This window comes from Haemorhous mexicanus, chromosome 9, assembly GCF_027477595.1.
Source record: "Haemorhous mexicanus isolate bHaeMex1 chromosome 9, bHaeMex1.pri, whole genome shotgun sequence".
NCBI lineage: Eukaryota > Metazoa > Chordata > Aves > Passeriformes > Fringillidae > Haemorhous > Haemorhous mexicanus.
Window position 1 is genome coordinate 3801095 of NC_082349.1, and position 17231 is coordinate 3818325.

General features: G+C 43.2%; 1 protein-coding gene across 17 annotated transcripts in view; it reads right to left on the reverse strand.

Moving 5' to 3' along the window:
• FGGY (FGGY carbohydrate kinase domain containing) overlaps positions 1-17231 on the reverse strand; it is a 259625-nt gene that overhangs the window by 117403 nt on the left and 124991 nt on the right. For 10 of the 17 annotated variants that reach the window (XR_009487461.1, XM_059853683.1, XM_059853680.1 and 7 more), the window contains 3 exons: positions 6492-6704; positions 4527-4638; positions 2590-2741 (listed from right to left, as the gene is read on the reverse strand). Coding sequence is in view for 15 of the 17 variants with exons in the window: in XM_059853683.1 (XP_059709666.1) it covers positions 2590-2741; positions 4527-4638; positions 6492-6692 (465 nt within the window). In the remaining 2 variants the exon portion in view is untranslated. Of the gene's footprint in view, positions 1-2589; positions 2742-4526; positions 4639-6491; positions 6705-10626; positions 10736-17014; positions 17134-17231 lie in introns of those variants that run through there. The other 7 variants (XM_059853686.1, XM_059853676.1, XM_059853682.1 and 4 more) reach the window with 7 other exon arrangements.

Sequence of the window (17231 nt, forward strand, 5' to 3'; positions counted from 1 at the left end):
ACACAGCTCAAAGTAGCTTCTGGATACACCTTGGTTTAGCCAGTTTTGATTATGGTCAGACATGGGAGAATGTGCCCAATCCACTGTTTTTGTCTCAACTTCCTGGAATGCTGTCAGGTATATGACAACATTAGAGAGGAATATTGAGAAAGGAATAAGGAAGGAAAGGGAAAAGAAAAACCCATCTCACTGCACTCAGTAGTCAGGAAAGCTGGAGAGACCAAAGCCATGATCACAGCCAGGCACAGTGTGGGGAACACTGTAAAACTTTCCCAGGCAGTAACCAGGTCAAACCAGGTACAGTGCACTCATTTTCTGAACACCAGTTAGCATAATTAGCATGACTAAGTAGAAGCATAATGGGAATTTCAGTTTCGAGTTTGCAAAGCTCTAAGATAGTTGAAAAGGATAGAATAAAACGAAAATGTGTCTTTCTACCTGCTAATCTTGCAATTCTCCCATAGGATTTGAAAACGAAGCTTCCTTTTTACCAGCTTGTGCATTATCACTAGCTTAAGAGATAATCCTGCAGTCAGAATATAAAGTATATTTTCCCTGTGGTGTGTGAGCTAGACCAAAATCTCACTCTGCCATTGGGAAATCCACTAAACTCAGAAAATGATGATACAGGGAGAACACATTAAATATCATTCTGTAAGTATTTTTCCTGACCATACCTGTAATACCTGTGTCACAATTTATTGATATATAAAATATTGATAACGAAGAATCTGAAGACACTTATAAATTTATATTTTTAGCCCCGTCCCAGACAGCCCACTGAGAAACATCAGATGTGCAAACTGCTGTTGTAGGTTTCATCTGAACAACCTGACATTCAAAGTTATTGTAAGATTTGCCTTTCTTAACAAAAAGTGAGGACACTTGCATTACATGAGGCTGAATTTGAGCTGTCGGAGGCCAAAGTGACCCTTTGCTGACAGCCCCGATGTCAGGTAAGCCATGGATGCATTACTGTGCCTGGCACTGAAAATAAACCCTCCCTCTGCATCTAATTCCTTTCCCCCTCCTACTTTGCAAGGAGTACAGAAGCAGTAAAAGCACTCAATCCCTCACCCCTCCAGAGCTGAAAGGTTTAGCCAAATCTCAGCAGATTACAGCCCACTGCAGGATAACTGTTCCTGCTCCTGAGAAGCTGAGGTGCTGCTGTGGGTGCCCGAGCTAAGCAGGACAACCTTAAGCAGTTTAATGGTGAGTCATGGCCAGAGCACTCAGGAGCTGTGAGTGGGCAGCTCAGGAGGCAGACACTGAGGTGAAAAACCCTCTCTTAATGACAATAATCTCCTTAGCTGGTGTGTCAGGAGCTGAAAAGGGGCATGTGAACAAGCCCTGTTCTGTTCCATCCTTCTGCCAGGAAATCCCTGCTGCTGGCTGGCACCTGAGGTCAGGAGAAACCTGTGTCCCACCCACGGCTCATGGAGGGAACAAGCCCTGCAATGCTCTCCCCTTTACACCACAGCAATCATGCACAGGGCTTTGAGGTCACAGCTGGCTCACACCTCCATGTGACCACATTTGGTCACCCCATAATTCTGGATTTCCTGAGCAGTCAGGTACTGATATCCCAGACCTAGCAATATAAAAATGCTTTAAATGCAAAGGATTAATTTAATGTTTATACAAGCTTACGTTTTATTATTTATAAAATTACTGATGTATGATACTCATAGCTTGAAAAGGGAAGAACTAGAAGTTGGATATTCATATTTCATTATCAACATTCATTACCCTCTATTATCATTAATCTGTCACACCTGTTTCTACCAGTTAATTCCTTTGACTTTCCCCAATCTGCACCTTGTTACAATCTAATGTCTCATGTCTGTAAGGACAGGAGAATTTGGCTGCTTGAAACTGGCAGCAAGTAATTTACATTTGGGCTTTGTTAAAATGACAGTGAGCATCATTGAGGCCAAATGTACAATGCCAGGCTGGAGGAGGTTATAAAAATTTCAAGTGGCAAGTGTCTCTCCTTTTATCTGACAGTTGTTATTAAGAGGCCATACTTCATTGTAACACACCAAATTTAAACACAGGAGACAGAGGTAGAGCTCCACATTACACACAGGGCACCTTCCCTCTACACACGGTTTATTCCTACTGATGGAACAGAACTGAACAGAAGCTGGAAGTGGAGAGTTCCTCTACCAGCAGCCAAGGCCATCACGCCCTGCACTGCTGGATGCCTCAAAGGCCCTCCTCTGGCACTCCAGGCTCCAGCTGGAGCAGAAAACACGTCTCCATAACTAAATCCTAGGATACTTCATTTATTATCTGTACCTCTATTTGTATATATATATATATATCTGATCTTAGATAAGGAAGGCATATGGAATGTTTCTCTCAGGGAACACTCCACTTCAATAAAATCAAACATATTTCTACAAAACTGAGAGGAAGAAAGAACCTTATAAGGTTTAAATCACAACTTTTGCCTGACCTTACTCTGCACACACCTTGGCGTTCAACATTAAGACTGAAGGCTCTTGTTTTAGAAATCTCATTCTCAGGAATTAACAAAGGCACTAATCACTAGTAAAAATACACCAGAGTATTAAATGTACTCACTTCCTTTATCCAGAGCAATTTAGGAGGCTGCATTTCCACAGACATGGCTCCCCCTACGTAGCTCAGAACCCTGTGCTGGGTGGCATTGATGCGCTTGACTTGGCTGGCTGCACGATGGTCCATCCACATGATCACATTCCTATGGCTCTGTCCTTGGGGGAAACAGGAAAAGAGTTCTCTTAGCCCTGCTTTAACCCCAGCTCAGCACTGTAAGTTACTAGGCTCTAAACTGCTTCACACTTCCACTTCTACACTGAAAACTCAAATTCTACTTGGGTTAATAATTCACAGTGGATATCTAAATATAAAATTTTAGCCCTCTAACCCAATTTCAGCACATGTTGAGCACTGAAAATGCTGACTGAAACCAATCAGGCTTGTGAGCATCCAAGAACTGTGAAACACCATGTTCTCTTGTATTTCATTCAAAGAACCCAAACTTCCTGACAAAGTTCACATATTTAGTTAAAAATATAAAGGAACATTCTGGTGACCAAAAACTAAAAATGTGACAAAATCTGAACAATTATGTTCAGATTGAAATTGTGAATTGAAATTAACTCAATCAGCTACAAGAATTCTCTCTCCTCTTCTATGGTTATGGGAAGAACCACCCTAATTCCTTTCCAAAATACTGTTTTCAAAGGGGATAATTTGCTGAAATGCTTTTATTTTGGATGTGCAAGGAAAAAGCATTTGGCAATTCTGCAGAGCACAGAAATGAGAACAAGAAGCAAAGAACATTTTATCCAAATTAACCTCCAGAGGACCTGCCAGGGAGAGGGAACACTAATCCAGGTGACACTGCAGATTCCTCTCTGGCTAAGTACACTGCACACTCCATGGCAAGCCACTCAAGCATCATCTTGAAAACATAGTGCAAAACAGGACAGAAGTGTAAGGCACATCAACATTTCTAAAATGGATTGAAATACAGCTCAGAACTATGAAACTGCCTGAAACGCCACCACTGCAAAGCTCTTCACAGCATTACAGTATTGAGTGAATTCTTGTCTTGTTGTTTAGCACCACCACCGTGTAAACTCAAAGTTCTTGGGAATATCAGAGCACAGAAAATGAGAACTGAATTTGACTCATTAGACCCAAAATAGCCTCAGACATCATTAGGCATTGAATAGATTGTAAGAGACTCTCAAACTGAAAAATAAGTAGTCTGATCTAAATTTAGAAAAGGACATTTTGGGGGCAAAGCTGGGTTTTGAGAAGGATAGAAGGAGATGACAAACACATCTGAGAACAGAAAGGGAACATATACAGAACTATGATTATGTCTCTGTAACTACTGATACAGCACACACCTAATCCTAAGTGGGATTCACTGGGTAAAAAAAAGAAGTGCAGCACAGACTTTATGGGAGTCGACCCCCCTCCACCCCGATTTTTAGAAAAAGGTCACAGACTGTTTCTGAAGTTTAGCACTGTCCTAGACGAAAACAGAACACCGGTGTAATAAAATACACAAACTGAACTTCTTGCCTGCAGCTCCATGACAGAGCAAGCAGTTAGACTACACTAACACTAACATTTTTAACATTCCTTTAGCCAGTGTGGATGGGCATTTATACACACTATAAAAGCCATGATCGGTACAGTCTGAAGGAGAAGAAAACATGCCGAAAAGAAAAATGAGGGTAGATTTCCCTAAGAAGCAATTTCTCAGAGCCAAGATGAATGAATGTGGTCTTAGGATGCCAAATATTTAACCAAACAGCAAGTAATTCTCATCTCAGAATGACTTTTGCAGTAAAGTTAAAACAGAAAAACCAGGGGGAAAAAATCCTCTTATAAAAAAGAGTTTGTGTCATCTCCATCTCCAAGAGTCAGCCCCACCACTTGGCATTTGGAGGACATGGGAAGTTCCCTCCCACCAGTGGTAAAACTCACACAGTAACACCACGTTTTGTAGGCAGCTCTACCTTCAGAGTTGACTGCCAAAGGCTGGAACTGTTTATCCACCACAACAAGGGAACAGGTAGCATCAAACCCAAGCCCTCGGATCTGGCTGGCATCCACTCCACGAACAACTTCCTGAAAATACAGAAAACATACAGGAATACAAACATATCCATGCATGTGCAAGTGCCATGTGAACTAGGGAGTACACAAAATGAGTTACAAGTTAGCTCAAATGCTGAAATTTCCTAAATTCAGTGTTCTTTAAAACTTCCAATCTAAACACATCAAATTACCAGAAATTCTTTGTGTTTCAAATCCAAATTCAGAGGCCTTTATCTACAGTCCTGGATAAAAGCAGGAAGCACAAAATTATCAGTAAATAAAGGTAGCAGAAAACCTGCAATGTTAATTTTATCTCTTTTCTAAAGCTTGGAGCTGAGCTGGATGTGAAACGCAGACCAGGATTAGGACCAAGTGTTTCCATCAGTTACTTCACTGACCTCCTGCCTGTAGAAGAAACAATCTTCCAGTATTGCTTTGGTAATATTGTGTTTGCCTTGCAATACTGAAGGGTCCCAAAACTAAAGTTAGACAAAACCTGTAGCCATGATAACACTTCTGCAATGCACACCTTTACTCAGCTACCAAGAGTGTGAATAGCACACTTTTTGGAAGGTTTTCAAAAAAAAAAACCCAAACCATTGCCCCAGAATGCCTGAACTTCATGGCTTCCAGCAGCACTGGAAAAAAAAACACAACACCCACAAGGATTAAGTGCCAAATGAGGTTGCAAGACACCTAAAATGTAGCATGGTAATAAATTGCCACTTCTCAGCAACAATAAAAATATCATTATTTTAATTAGTACTATAAGGAAAGACTTTCAGTAGACTCGCACAGTGCCAGTCTCTTATTGGATCTGTAAAACTGCAGTTTCTGAGAGCATTTTATTGCTTAAATATAAGACATTGCATTTAAAGAGGTCAAGAGCAAGAACAAAGCCACTCAGACAGAGAAAAATCAAATAAGCAGAGGAAGACTTGCTCTGCTTTAATGTCAAGCTATTCTTCCCTATCATTCCTGTCACTCCCTTCTTTTCCTTTTATCCACTCACCTACTCTTCCCCATCTCAGGGCATTTCTGCAGAGCCAAGCTCATTAATGTTTGAAAAGGCTGATCAATAACAAGACAATGGGTGAATAGTCCATCTGCAAATTACCAAGCTTATCATTAATATTTAAAAAGCCAACCTTAGAACATGCAGCAGGCAGGGGCTGTAGTGAGGAGGATGAAATGGCCTCTGTGTGCACTGCAAGCAAGGTCTCTAATTTACCTTTATCTCCAGCATGTACAGGCAGAGCCTTGGATCAGAGGGTACAAATATTCCCCCGTAGTAAAGTCTATTTCAATCTGGTTTTATGCCTGATACTATGCACAGACATTGATTATTTATTTTGGTCTTATAATACTGGATCCTCTTATAATGAGGATAACAAGTGTTACTTTAGGGGCCATCCACAAACCAGATTACAATCTCTCTACAATAAATTCTCCTTTATGACTCCAGAGCAGCCCAATGCACATCTCTAGATATATGCACTGCCAGGTTCTGAGCAACCTTGACTCCTCCAAGAACTGTCTTGTGGGTAGAGCATACACCAGCTAAATAAAGCTCACAGATGTGAGACCTGGAGGCAGTGGCTAAATCCTCCCTCTGCAGTAACAGCACAAAGAAAGGTCTTTCATCCTATTTGCAGCTGTAGCATGAGTTTTTTTCACTCTGGCCTTCAACTCCTCACCAGTTAAACAGACATTTGTGAGGCTGCATCAGCCTCAAGGTACTTTCAATGCACAAAGGTGGTGACAAGCTACACAGCATGAAGAGACCCAAGTGGAAGTGAAAGGCACGGGGACTGCAGGACCATGAACATTCAAAACTTGCAGAGCCACCTGCAACACAAACCCTTCATTTTGCCCTTGCCCACCTTTGTGACAGTGCAGCAGGCAGCCCAGATGTCTGCAGAGGATTGCTCATAGTGGTCTGGCCGGGGCTCCCAAACCTGGATGGGTTGTTCTGCATGTGCCACCACCGTCCCAAAACCGTCCACCAGCGCCGCGCGAACGCTGGCTGAGCCCACGTCAACTCCAACGTAGTATTTCACTGCAGTCTGCTTCTCACTGGGCATTTTTAATAAAACCTGTTGAAGGAAAAGGAAAAAAAAGGGGTTAAAAGCAGATAAAACGACTGATGGAAAAAGTGCCAAGAGCTGCTGGCTCCCATCAAGCCAAACACCCCACCTACCGTGTGATGCAGATAATTATAAAGTAACTACATGACAATTGGTTATATGTTACCCAGAGGAAAAAAGAATAACTAAAGTTAAGTTTCCAAGAGCTCTCTACCATCAATTCACACCACTTTTAAGACTCAGAAAATAATTTTGTGAAAATGTGCTGAACCCTGAGAGCACGGTGTGAAAACTCTGCCTACTCTGACATCCTACAAGAACAAAGTGAGGTTAAGTTAATTGATTTAATTATTCACAATGAGTTGCTTATTTCACTATATTAAGTTTAACTATTTGACATTTAATACAGTGACAAATTCACTGTTCTTAATTTCTCACGGTTTGTTCTTAATTAATAGTTAACATTTACATTTTAATCAAGCTGTGAGAATGCTAAGGAAGAGCTGATAGAAATATTTGAAACATCAGACAAGTACCCTGTTTAGTGCTTGTATGAACCTTTTAGATCTCTGAAACTCATGAAACTCAGCTGACACACAGCTTCTGATATTCAGAAAATGAATGGATAAATTGGCATTTAAAACACATGGTATTTACAAAGCATCAAAATGGCTCTACTTAAAAACAGCCCACTTCTCCTAAAGAAGTGACCTGATAATATCTGGATATGGCAGATGGGGTGGTTAGAGGGAGGAATATAAGCAAAGGGGGAAAGATTTGGAAAGTCCTGATTAATAGAATATGATTATTCACATTTCAAATTTTTTTTTCTTTTTTTAATAATAATGTTGAGTACAGGTCAAGATCTACTGGCATAATGTAGGTGTCTTTCACATCCATGGCTGGCTTGTAACCACTGCTGCTGACAGGTATCACAAATCTACAGTCATTGAGGGTTAGAGGCAGCAGGTGAAATAGAAAAGGAAACAAGGAGCCCTCAGTCTCAGAAAATTCCAACTTTGGATAATAATTAACTAGGACAAAGTTCCATTTGCACTGAAAATGGCATAAAACAACACCTTGGCTGAAGAAACCAACTGAGGCTTCCCTTCTTCCCACCCTTTAAACAGCTCGTGGAAATGTGGTCAGTCAGGGGAGAATCATTTTTCCCTGTTTCAATCTGGCAGTTCATGCCCATACCCCACTGCTGGGTCCAGGGCCCATGGTTTTGTTCTTTGCTTGGCCAGCACGAGGGAGTTCTGTCCCTGGTACAGACCAAAGCAGTCACCACACCACATTCTGCTCACACCCTGCAGGGTCACTGGAGTAGCTGCACAGATCCCCAGCTTGTAATAATGTCAGAAAGTAGAAAAAACCTCCAAGCTATAGAGCATATTGTGGTCCTGCTGGAAATCCTGGCTGCTGCCTCCCAGCATGCTGGTTCTGCCCAGCAGATTAGGTGCAACACACACTAATCTCCTTAAGCAAGGTCATGTGTCCAAGCAATGAGCAATCAGCTAAAAATAATGGTGTGCCATGAGTCTAACACCTAGGAATATTGGCAAGAAGGCTTGCTTTATTTTCTTGGCCCTGGCTCTGTGACCTGGTCAGAGGAACAAAAGCCAATCCCTCTGCCAGAGAAGACAACTCTGCTGCTAGGGGTGATTAATACTGCATCTGTCACCTAGGGGTGACAGCACTCAGCTTCTCCCTCTTAGCCCTCAGCTGGAAAAGCAGTTTTAAGATATTCTTTTCAACATGGTATTTACTTCTTAATTTTCTTAATTTTGTACTTCACCTCCCCAAAGCTCCAAAGGCTGGCTGCAGGTGCTGCAAGTTCCTTGGGAGAAATTTTACTACAAAGGCATTGCATAATACTGTTCCTGATACTATCTCACAAATTTCCCTGTTTTTCCCCTATTTCGGCTCTGCCTTTAGCTGCTGACTCATAAAAAGTTGAGAATAAACCACAAGCTGCAAAACAGATTCTTTTTTTTTAAACATAGGCAAATCCTTCTTACTTGCTCTTCACTAAATACAAATAGCAAAAGGAGTATTTTATATCCTGCCTCCTGCTCACACACACAATATTACTCCAAATTTCTCTTCCTTGTATGGCAGCCTTGATTTTAGCTCATTAATGTGTTTTTGCTACTTAGAGAACAAGCTTAGCAGATGTTAGAGAATTAAGCTCACAGTACCTCCTACTCAGCACTTGAAATTATGGCTTTGCATTGGATTCTTCCCACAAACATTTGAAACCTGGAACCCAATCTGTCCATGTAATGTTTACTTTCCTTTTTTTTTTCCTTACTAAGCAACCAGGATGTGCCTGTGTGAGTGACTGGGCAGGAAGCAGAGTTTGTTTATGTGCTCGAGCAGTGCATATCAGCCTTTGCACATCCACCAGTTTATTGCTGTCAATCAGTGGGAACAGGAAAGAGTTTAATGACAATACAAAACCAAGAACCCCAAACTTACTTTAACTGGTCTCTTTCTGAATAAAGCTCACCTAGATTCACAAAGCAGCAAGATTCACTCGTTTTCTCATGAAAAAAAGGCTAAAAGTAAATTTGAATTCTTTCTCAAGAACAGCAAGCACTAAGTTACAGAGGCTTTTCAAAATAAAGTGTTTCTGCAACAGGATCTGATCTGCTTGCAAAAACATAATTTGATGCCAAGGGTTTTTTTGGAATACCAAACACTTGGTATGCCACCTACTTATCAACCCCATCCACAAAAAGCACTGTCATCTCTAGGTCATAAATGTCAGTAATTATGGACTCTGCCCAAGGGTATTTCTTGAGAACCTAAGAACTCAGCAGAGAAGTTGGTGGAAAATATTTAGCCAAAGTACAGTGATAAGAATTTTAAAAAGGAATGTTGTCATTCTGTTTTGTTTCCAGAAGACTTCTTTGGTACAAAAGGAAGCTGCAAATCAGAGCTGAAGGAATTGAAAGGATTTCAGGGGTAGCAGAAGGTCCCTGCAAAAGCTTGTTGCTTTGGAATTTGGACACCAACATTCACTGCCATGTGAAAAGAAAATTGTTGTACAAATAAAAGGTTGGTTTGGATTTTTTTATCTGCTGGATTCTTTGCTTCTCCAGGCAATACAATCATGAGGAAAAATAATTGAAATAAAATGTCCTAAAAGTCCAGTCAGACAGGTCAGTTCATCAAGCACAATATTCCTAACATGACACCAAAATATTTTATGCCTGGATGATGCACGTTCATGGACTCCCAAGGGGTGGAAGGCAGTGGAGATAGGACCTTCTAAATCCCTGAAGTATCTAAACTCAGGAAGCCTGGCTCTTTGCAGCCAAGAAAAAAGGCCTCCTTCAATACAGCCTTGACTCTTGACTGCAGAATTCAAGCCTCATATTTTCAACTTATTATTTGAATTTGAAAACAAAAGGAGAGGGGCAGAGGAAAAAAGTAAACTTAAAAGACATGTCCAGCTTGACCATGTTAATCCATGACTGTAACTGCTAAGTCAGGACAAGAAGCCAAAATTCCCTCCAAGCACTAAACCAGCAATGGCCTTTTTCTCTGCAAATCACAGCAGGGACAGAATGGCTTTTCAAACAAGCATTTATGATCAAAAGGCTACAACATATTATAAATATTTATATGGCCCATTAAATAATAGTCTGTATAAATATTATTCAAAATGTGCATGCTGGAAACCACAGACTTCCCAGTTTATCCTTGTACAAATGTGTTAGTTTTCCCACATAAGCAATGAAGAAAGAAAAAGGAGGGGTGAAACTCAGTTGCAAAAATATTAAAAAAAAAAAAAAAGAAAATCCTTAACATTATTTACTTTAATTTAAAAGGAATGAGTAAGTAACCAGATGAGTTTTTCATGAGCACTGTTAGACTTGTCTGTCCCACTGTACCTCACGGTTATCAAGCTGCCAGAACGTACCTTTCTCTTAAAGCCAGGGTGCAGGAGGGGCTGCACTCTCACACCAACATAGGCCCAAGCTCAGCACAAGCTTTCAGCAGCAGCAATTTAGACTTCGTGGTGCTGTGTGCTTAAACGCAAAGAATTAGGAAGGACTGGCATGTCTGTTTTAAACTTTGATCTTTGGAACGCTGCGGGCTGCCCAGACCCAGTGATTGTGGATAAACAGAGTGTTTTTAGTAGTGCAGCTGTGCTTTTCTATGGGTTACCAAGAAAAAGATTAACAGGCTCAAATTAGGCTTCATAAGCTTCGTGTGAAAAGATCTAAATATGCTAAAGAAAAGCTGCTTTTCAATTGTAGAAAGGACATTAACCAAAACAAGCCCTTTTGACATTATACTGAAAATTCAGCACTTTGTTGGCTTGCTAGAGGTAAGTAACCAATAGAAGTGGTGGTGGTAGAGTGGCAGGATCTCCTTGAAGACAGTGAACTCCCTTTGCTCTTCCAGCTTCTGTAATTCCTGTTTGGATGTGGAAAGAGAAAGAAGGCACATGTCTGTGTGGGAGAGCAGGAGCAGATGGGGAATTCTAACACTGTGGTGAAGGGCAGTACTAATATAGAAAATATCCTTAAATGCCCAAGGGAGTGTGCTATAACTACCAACAAGCATTTATTTGTCAGCTACCCCACAGCAAACAAAACAAACACAAGGCACAAAAGCACACCTCACCTCCCTTTCTCCCTTCCCCAAACAGAAACACGTACATGCAGGATATCTTAGGAACGTGAGGACTGTGCTAACAGTAACAAAACTGGAATAAATAAAAATGGAGCTGGGGAAAATATGCTTCTTCATTGAAAACCAAACACCTCTAGATTCTTTCATCAGTTCTCTGGTACATTCTGTGAAGTTTTCTTACATTTTACAAGGAAAAACAGCTTAAAATATTGAAAGATTTCAGTAGTAGGATAAAACCCTGATTACAGTCCTATAAAACTTAGATTGTTCCATCAAAACCTTCCTAACTGTCCCCCTAACATTGTAATGCAATGTCAATAAATCTCAGCATAGGCAGGACTGATAATATTCTACTATTTTCTAGTATCTCCTTTTCTCTCTATAAATAATTCACTATGTACTAATTTGCTGTAATGTCTCTCAAGATCTTTTTTCTTCCCCTTGCTTTCAGTGTCCAAGACAAAGTCATTACTTCATTGCTGCCCTTTGCCCTCTAATTCTATCTTTTGGATTTTAAATACTTTTAGGCCAAACGACTTCCACCTGCTCTGATTTAAAGCAAAGCACATTTGGGTTTATCCTGGTATAACCAGGAAGGGGAGAAATGAAAATGCCTAAATTATTCTAAGAAATTGGATCCAAAAATTATTTATTTTCAGCTTCTACTGCCTACATAGTTATCTCACTCAGGAACAGCAGAAGGATGTCAGCATGACCAGTGTCAGTAAATATCAAGCTCGTACATGTACAGCAGAGTTGGTTTTCTCTATATTCTGCCTGAGAAGAGTTTGTACTAAACAGAAGAATTATTTGCTCTCCTTCCAGTTCCTGTCTTCAGCTCACACAGGCAGACACGGCCTGTGGTACTGATGATCAAATAGGAGCAATGGCATTCTGGCCCCTGATTAAAGAGCAGAGCATGGCTGTGCTGGGTCAGATGAAAGGTCCAATTAGCCCAGGATCCTCCACAAACAGCAGAAGCCGTAAGAAAAGCATATGCCTGCCCTTTTCATCCAGCACTACTTCCCCAGGACACCTTTCCTCCTGCTATCTATAGTAAAGGCACTTCCTGAGCCAGAAATTTTATCTTTAGGACTAGCAGACCTTGAAGGCTTTTTCCTCTCTAAATTTGTTTGTGCTCTTTCTGAATCAAGGGAAACTTTTCTAACTGCAAACTACTGTGGTAACGAGTTATAAAGTTCTGTGCAAACAATGCAGGAAAAAGCCCTTTGGTTTGTTCTGAGAGTGCCACCTGCTAGTTTTGTTTGATGTGTCTGAGTTCCTGAGCTAGAGGAGACATTAAGCAATTGCTGTGTATTTACTTTCTCCATGCAGTCATGATTCCATCACATTCTGAATCACCCCCAAAGGTCTCACTGCAGCTATCCACACATCATGGGTATTGAGCTGAACTCACAATCTCTCCACGGTCAGGTAAGACAAAAAGCATTTTCCTGCTCTGAGTGCTCATGGATGTGGCAGTAATACAAGTACCATAACACTCTGCAGTAGTCAGTACTAATAAACAGCAAGAAACAATGCCAAGGCCACTCTGGGGAGGTGGAGATACTGCTCAGAGATGCTGCAGTAGGAAAACAATGTGTTGCTGTCAGCTGAGAGGTGTTGCTCAGGAGCACGGAACTGGCCAGGGATTTCCATCTTCAGGCAGGTCCCAAAACACTGAGCTCACAACAGAGGGATCCAGGAGCTCCTTCTAGCTACATGCTTGGGGAAGACTTGGGGCTACTGCTCCCCCTGGTTTTCCCTGGCCCTGCTGAGGCTGCTGCACGAGGCCCACGCTGAGCACACCCGATTGCACCGGTGCTCCCTGACCTGTAACTCTGGCACACAAAGGAAACAAGTGCAGCTCCCCCTGCTCCAGAGCCCACCTAACCCCGGGAACAGCAGGAAGCAGCTGCAGAGAGGAGCTCTCAGGAAAAAGGAAGGCTGAGAAGAGGGCTGTGAGAACACACAACATGAGAAGACACAGCCTTCTGGGGAAAACCAACAGCTCCAATTCCCTCCAAAGTGCTCTGGGCCCTGCTGGGACTGGGGCAGCACTTCAAAAGCAGGCTCTGATCCTGCATCCATCAGTGGCAACCTCCCAGCCACTATCAGGAGTTCAGGACTAAACCCCTGACACTCATGAACATCACAGGTGCACTCACACGATGGCAGGATTTTGAACACTTGCCATAACCTCCAGTTTGTCCAACAGAGGAAATGTTGATCAGTAAATGTCAGGACACAATTCCCAGGCACAAAAACCTAAGGAATAAGGGGGTGTATAGCAGCACCCTTTCTTTTCCCCAGCCTGGCAACAGCAGTGGATATAAGCCATGCACACCACGCTCCTGAGATCCATTCCCTGCTCTGACACTGCAGCTGCACACATCCCCAAAGGCTGTGCTAATGACCTGGCAGACACACATGTCCCAAATGACTCTGCAGAATGCCTGGAGCCCTGAAAGAAGACACTATCTTGTTTACATTGACTGAGGGGGGAAAAATGCCATCTAATTATTACATAAATTCTGGCTGTAGCAGCTTCATGACTAGTTGAAAAGAGGTAACAGGCTCCAAAATGACTGATGGACCCAAGTGTTTGGATCCACCAGCTTATCAATCTATTGCTAAGGAAGATCTTTCATATCCCTGTGTCTCTGTCACTTTAACCTACTCATGATGGACAGAGAGAATAATCTCTGCTCTTTGCCTGTAAAATTGATTCATGTACTGTGACTTTTTTATTTTTTTTCACTCTATGCTATGATGAAAATGGAGAAACTAATTAAAAAACCCTGAACAACCAACAAAACATACCACAAAAATCAGTATACTATAAACACAGCCTAGCACAATAATGTGAATTTGCAAAATACCTGTTTAAGTTATAGAATCTAATTTGAAGGAGAATGCAATTCAAAAGGCACAATTACAATTTACACAACAGCTTTAAACTGCATTCCTGCAGCAAACCAGCCTTGGCACCAGGAGTTTCTGTGCAGGTTACATGGGTAAATACAGCCATTATGCCACTGTGGATACAAATTAGCCAATCTGGGGTAGTGCTGATATTCTAACTTTAATCCCATCTTTAGATTCTGGTGCTACGTAGTGGTTGAATCTGGCACTAACCCTGTGATTACGTATCAGCAGATCAGTATAAAAATAATTTGTTCTGAGTTCACAGTTTTATGAAATGATAAAACATCAAAATTAGCATTCTGGCTGAAATCCACTGCATTTCCCATCAAGACTTACACATTTAAGCAACATCTGAACCAACTGCCTATAATTACTCCTGGCAGATACTGGAGCACTTAGGCCAGCAGTAGATGCAACAGTGAAATAAATTTTTAAAGACATGCTGCAAACCACTTCAAGATGCTCAGCCCAGAAGCAAACATGTGTCCATAAACCCAATCCACGGTTTATTTTACAGGATTTGTTCACTCTTGCATAGTAAAAGCCTGAGAAGAATGACAGCCCCAAGTAATCTGTCAGTTTAAAATTAAACATTTATTTGGGCTGCAATTTCAAAAACACTCTCCCTGAAGTTCCTGTCACAACTACTTAAGAGGAAGTGGGGTTGCATATTAGCTTAGGTTAAAAGAAACACTAATTCTGCACAAAACCAGTTATTTATTTATTCGAAAGAACCAACATTTTAAAATGATAATTTAACTGAGAAACACAGAATGGAGTAACAGAAGTGGCTAAGAATACACATAAACACTTCCTAGCATAGAACTAGTTTATTTGGTCTCTCCTGACACTATAAATTTATTTCTGCCATGATTCTTGTAGCTGGGAACAGCTGTCCCTACAAGCAACCAATTCTCTCTGCATTCATCCTCCTACCCCAGACACCCTTCCCAGGAAAAAAGAAGTGCCTCTTTTTTTTTTTCCCATATGCTCATACACATTCCTGAAGGAAAGGGACCATTAACATTACAGAGCCTCTAAAATTTCCTTGTTTTTGTATTATATCTAAAAATGTTAACCTTAACTACTTAAACAAATAGTCTTCCAGGATAAGAAAATAGAATGAAATGCATGAGAATGAAATAAACGAGAATGAAATACACAAGACTGAAATACAAGGGGATGAAATACACGAGAATGAAATACAAGGGGAGGAAATACACGAGACTGAAATACAAGGGGATGAAATACACGAGAATGAAATACAAGAGGAGGAAATACAAGACCACCATCCCAACAATGTGTCTGCTTATTACTTTCTAAAAACCTCCGAGATGACCGAGCCCTTTCCACTACTTCCCTGGAATTTGTTTCGTAAGTGCTCTCCAGAGAAGAGCACTGGTGCTAAGTTTATTAAACTTCCTAACAAATCCCAGGCACCTCAGCAGGGAAGGAATCTGCCAAGTTACCAGTTCCTCACCGGGGCAGAGCCTGGCAGCAGTGAGGAACACGGCCGTGCTGGCAGCTCCAGAGCCAAGCACGAGTAAATTCCAGCAGGTTCCTGGGGTGTGCTCTGTGCCAGCCCAGGAGCTGCTTGGGATCACAGGGGCATGACAAGGAGACAAGGCTGTGAAGGTGCCAGAAAGGGGAGCTGCATGAGGACGAGGCAGTGGTGGCAGCAGGACACCAGAGAGACAAGACTGGACACTACATTTATGGAAATCTCCTAGGGATATGGAGGATTAGGCAAGTGTGTGAGTGATGTGCATGTCCCACCTGCCCAGGTCACGTCACCTGAACGCTGCCCTTTCACAGAAACACAGAAAAAGCTGAGCTGGGAAAGGATACTCAAGGATCATCGAGTCCAAGTCCTGGGTCTGCACAGAGTCACACTGTGTGCCTGAGAGCATTGTCCAAATGTTCCCTTGAGGCCTGGGAGGTCTGGTTCTGTGACCCTTCCAGGGGAGCCTGTTCCAGCACCCGACCACCCTTTGGGGGAAAATCTTTTTCTACTATCCAACCTCAACCTCCTCTGACACAGGTTCAGGCCATTCCCTCGCGTCCTGTCACTCAGCATCATGAAGAAATCAGCATGTACCTCTCATTTTCCCTCACCAGGAAGCTGTATTTGAAGCACATGGGAAGGCAGCTGGGATAAAGGTGATCCAACAGCACAGGAAGCACCGGGAGGATCCGTGTGCCCACCCTGGACAGCATCAAACGCCTCCCCTGGCACTGGGCACCCCAGCGGGGGCTGTGAAGGGCAGCCCCTCTCCCGCTGAACTACAGTGGGAGTCACATATGGCCGTGCTGTACAGAAACGTCAGGAGACAACTCGGGACAGCCAGCAGGCCGTAAATCCCACAGGCTGCACGAAAAGCAGGCTCTGAGCTGATCTGGGGCGATGGGAGCGCTCAGCCCACGCACGGCCGGGCCGGGGCGCGCCGCACGGGGCCCGCGGCTGCGGCCAGGGGCTCCCTGGGGAAGGAGGCGGCGCTGGTGATTAATCAACAACACGAACGCCAGAGCTCCCTTCAGGGCAGCAGGATCCGAGCCCTAACGGAGGAGGACGGAACCCTCCGGGCGTCACGGCGGAGAAGGGGCAGGGACGGGGCAAGGAGAGGGGCGGGAGCGGCGCTGAGGCGGCGCGCGCGGCGCTCCCCTCACGGGCGGCCGCGCCGAGGGCCGGGGGCCGCCGTGGCCCGGCCAGCGCCGTCACTTACTCTGCAGCCATCACTTACTTGTGCCCCCGGCACTGCCCGGGCCTGCACACCCCGGCGGGGACGTCCCCTGAACCCGCCGCTGCCGGGAAAGCCGCCGGGCTGCCCCGTGCCGGGCCGGCCGCGCCTGCGCCGGGAAGGGGCGGGCGGGGAAGCGGCGGCGCCGCCGGGCGCTGAGGGCAGCGGCGGCTCGGGCAGGGAATCGCCCTTCGCCCGGGTCTGGACCGGGAGCAAGGCG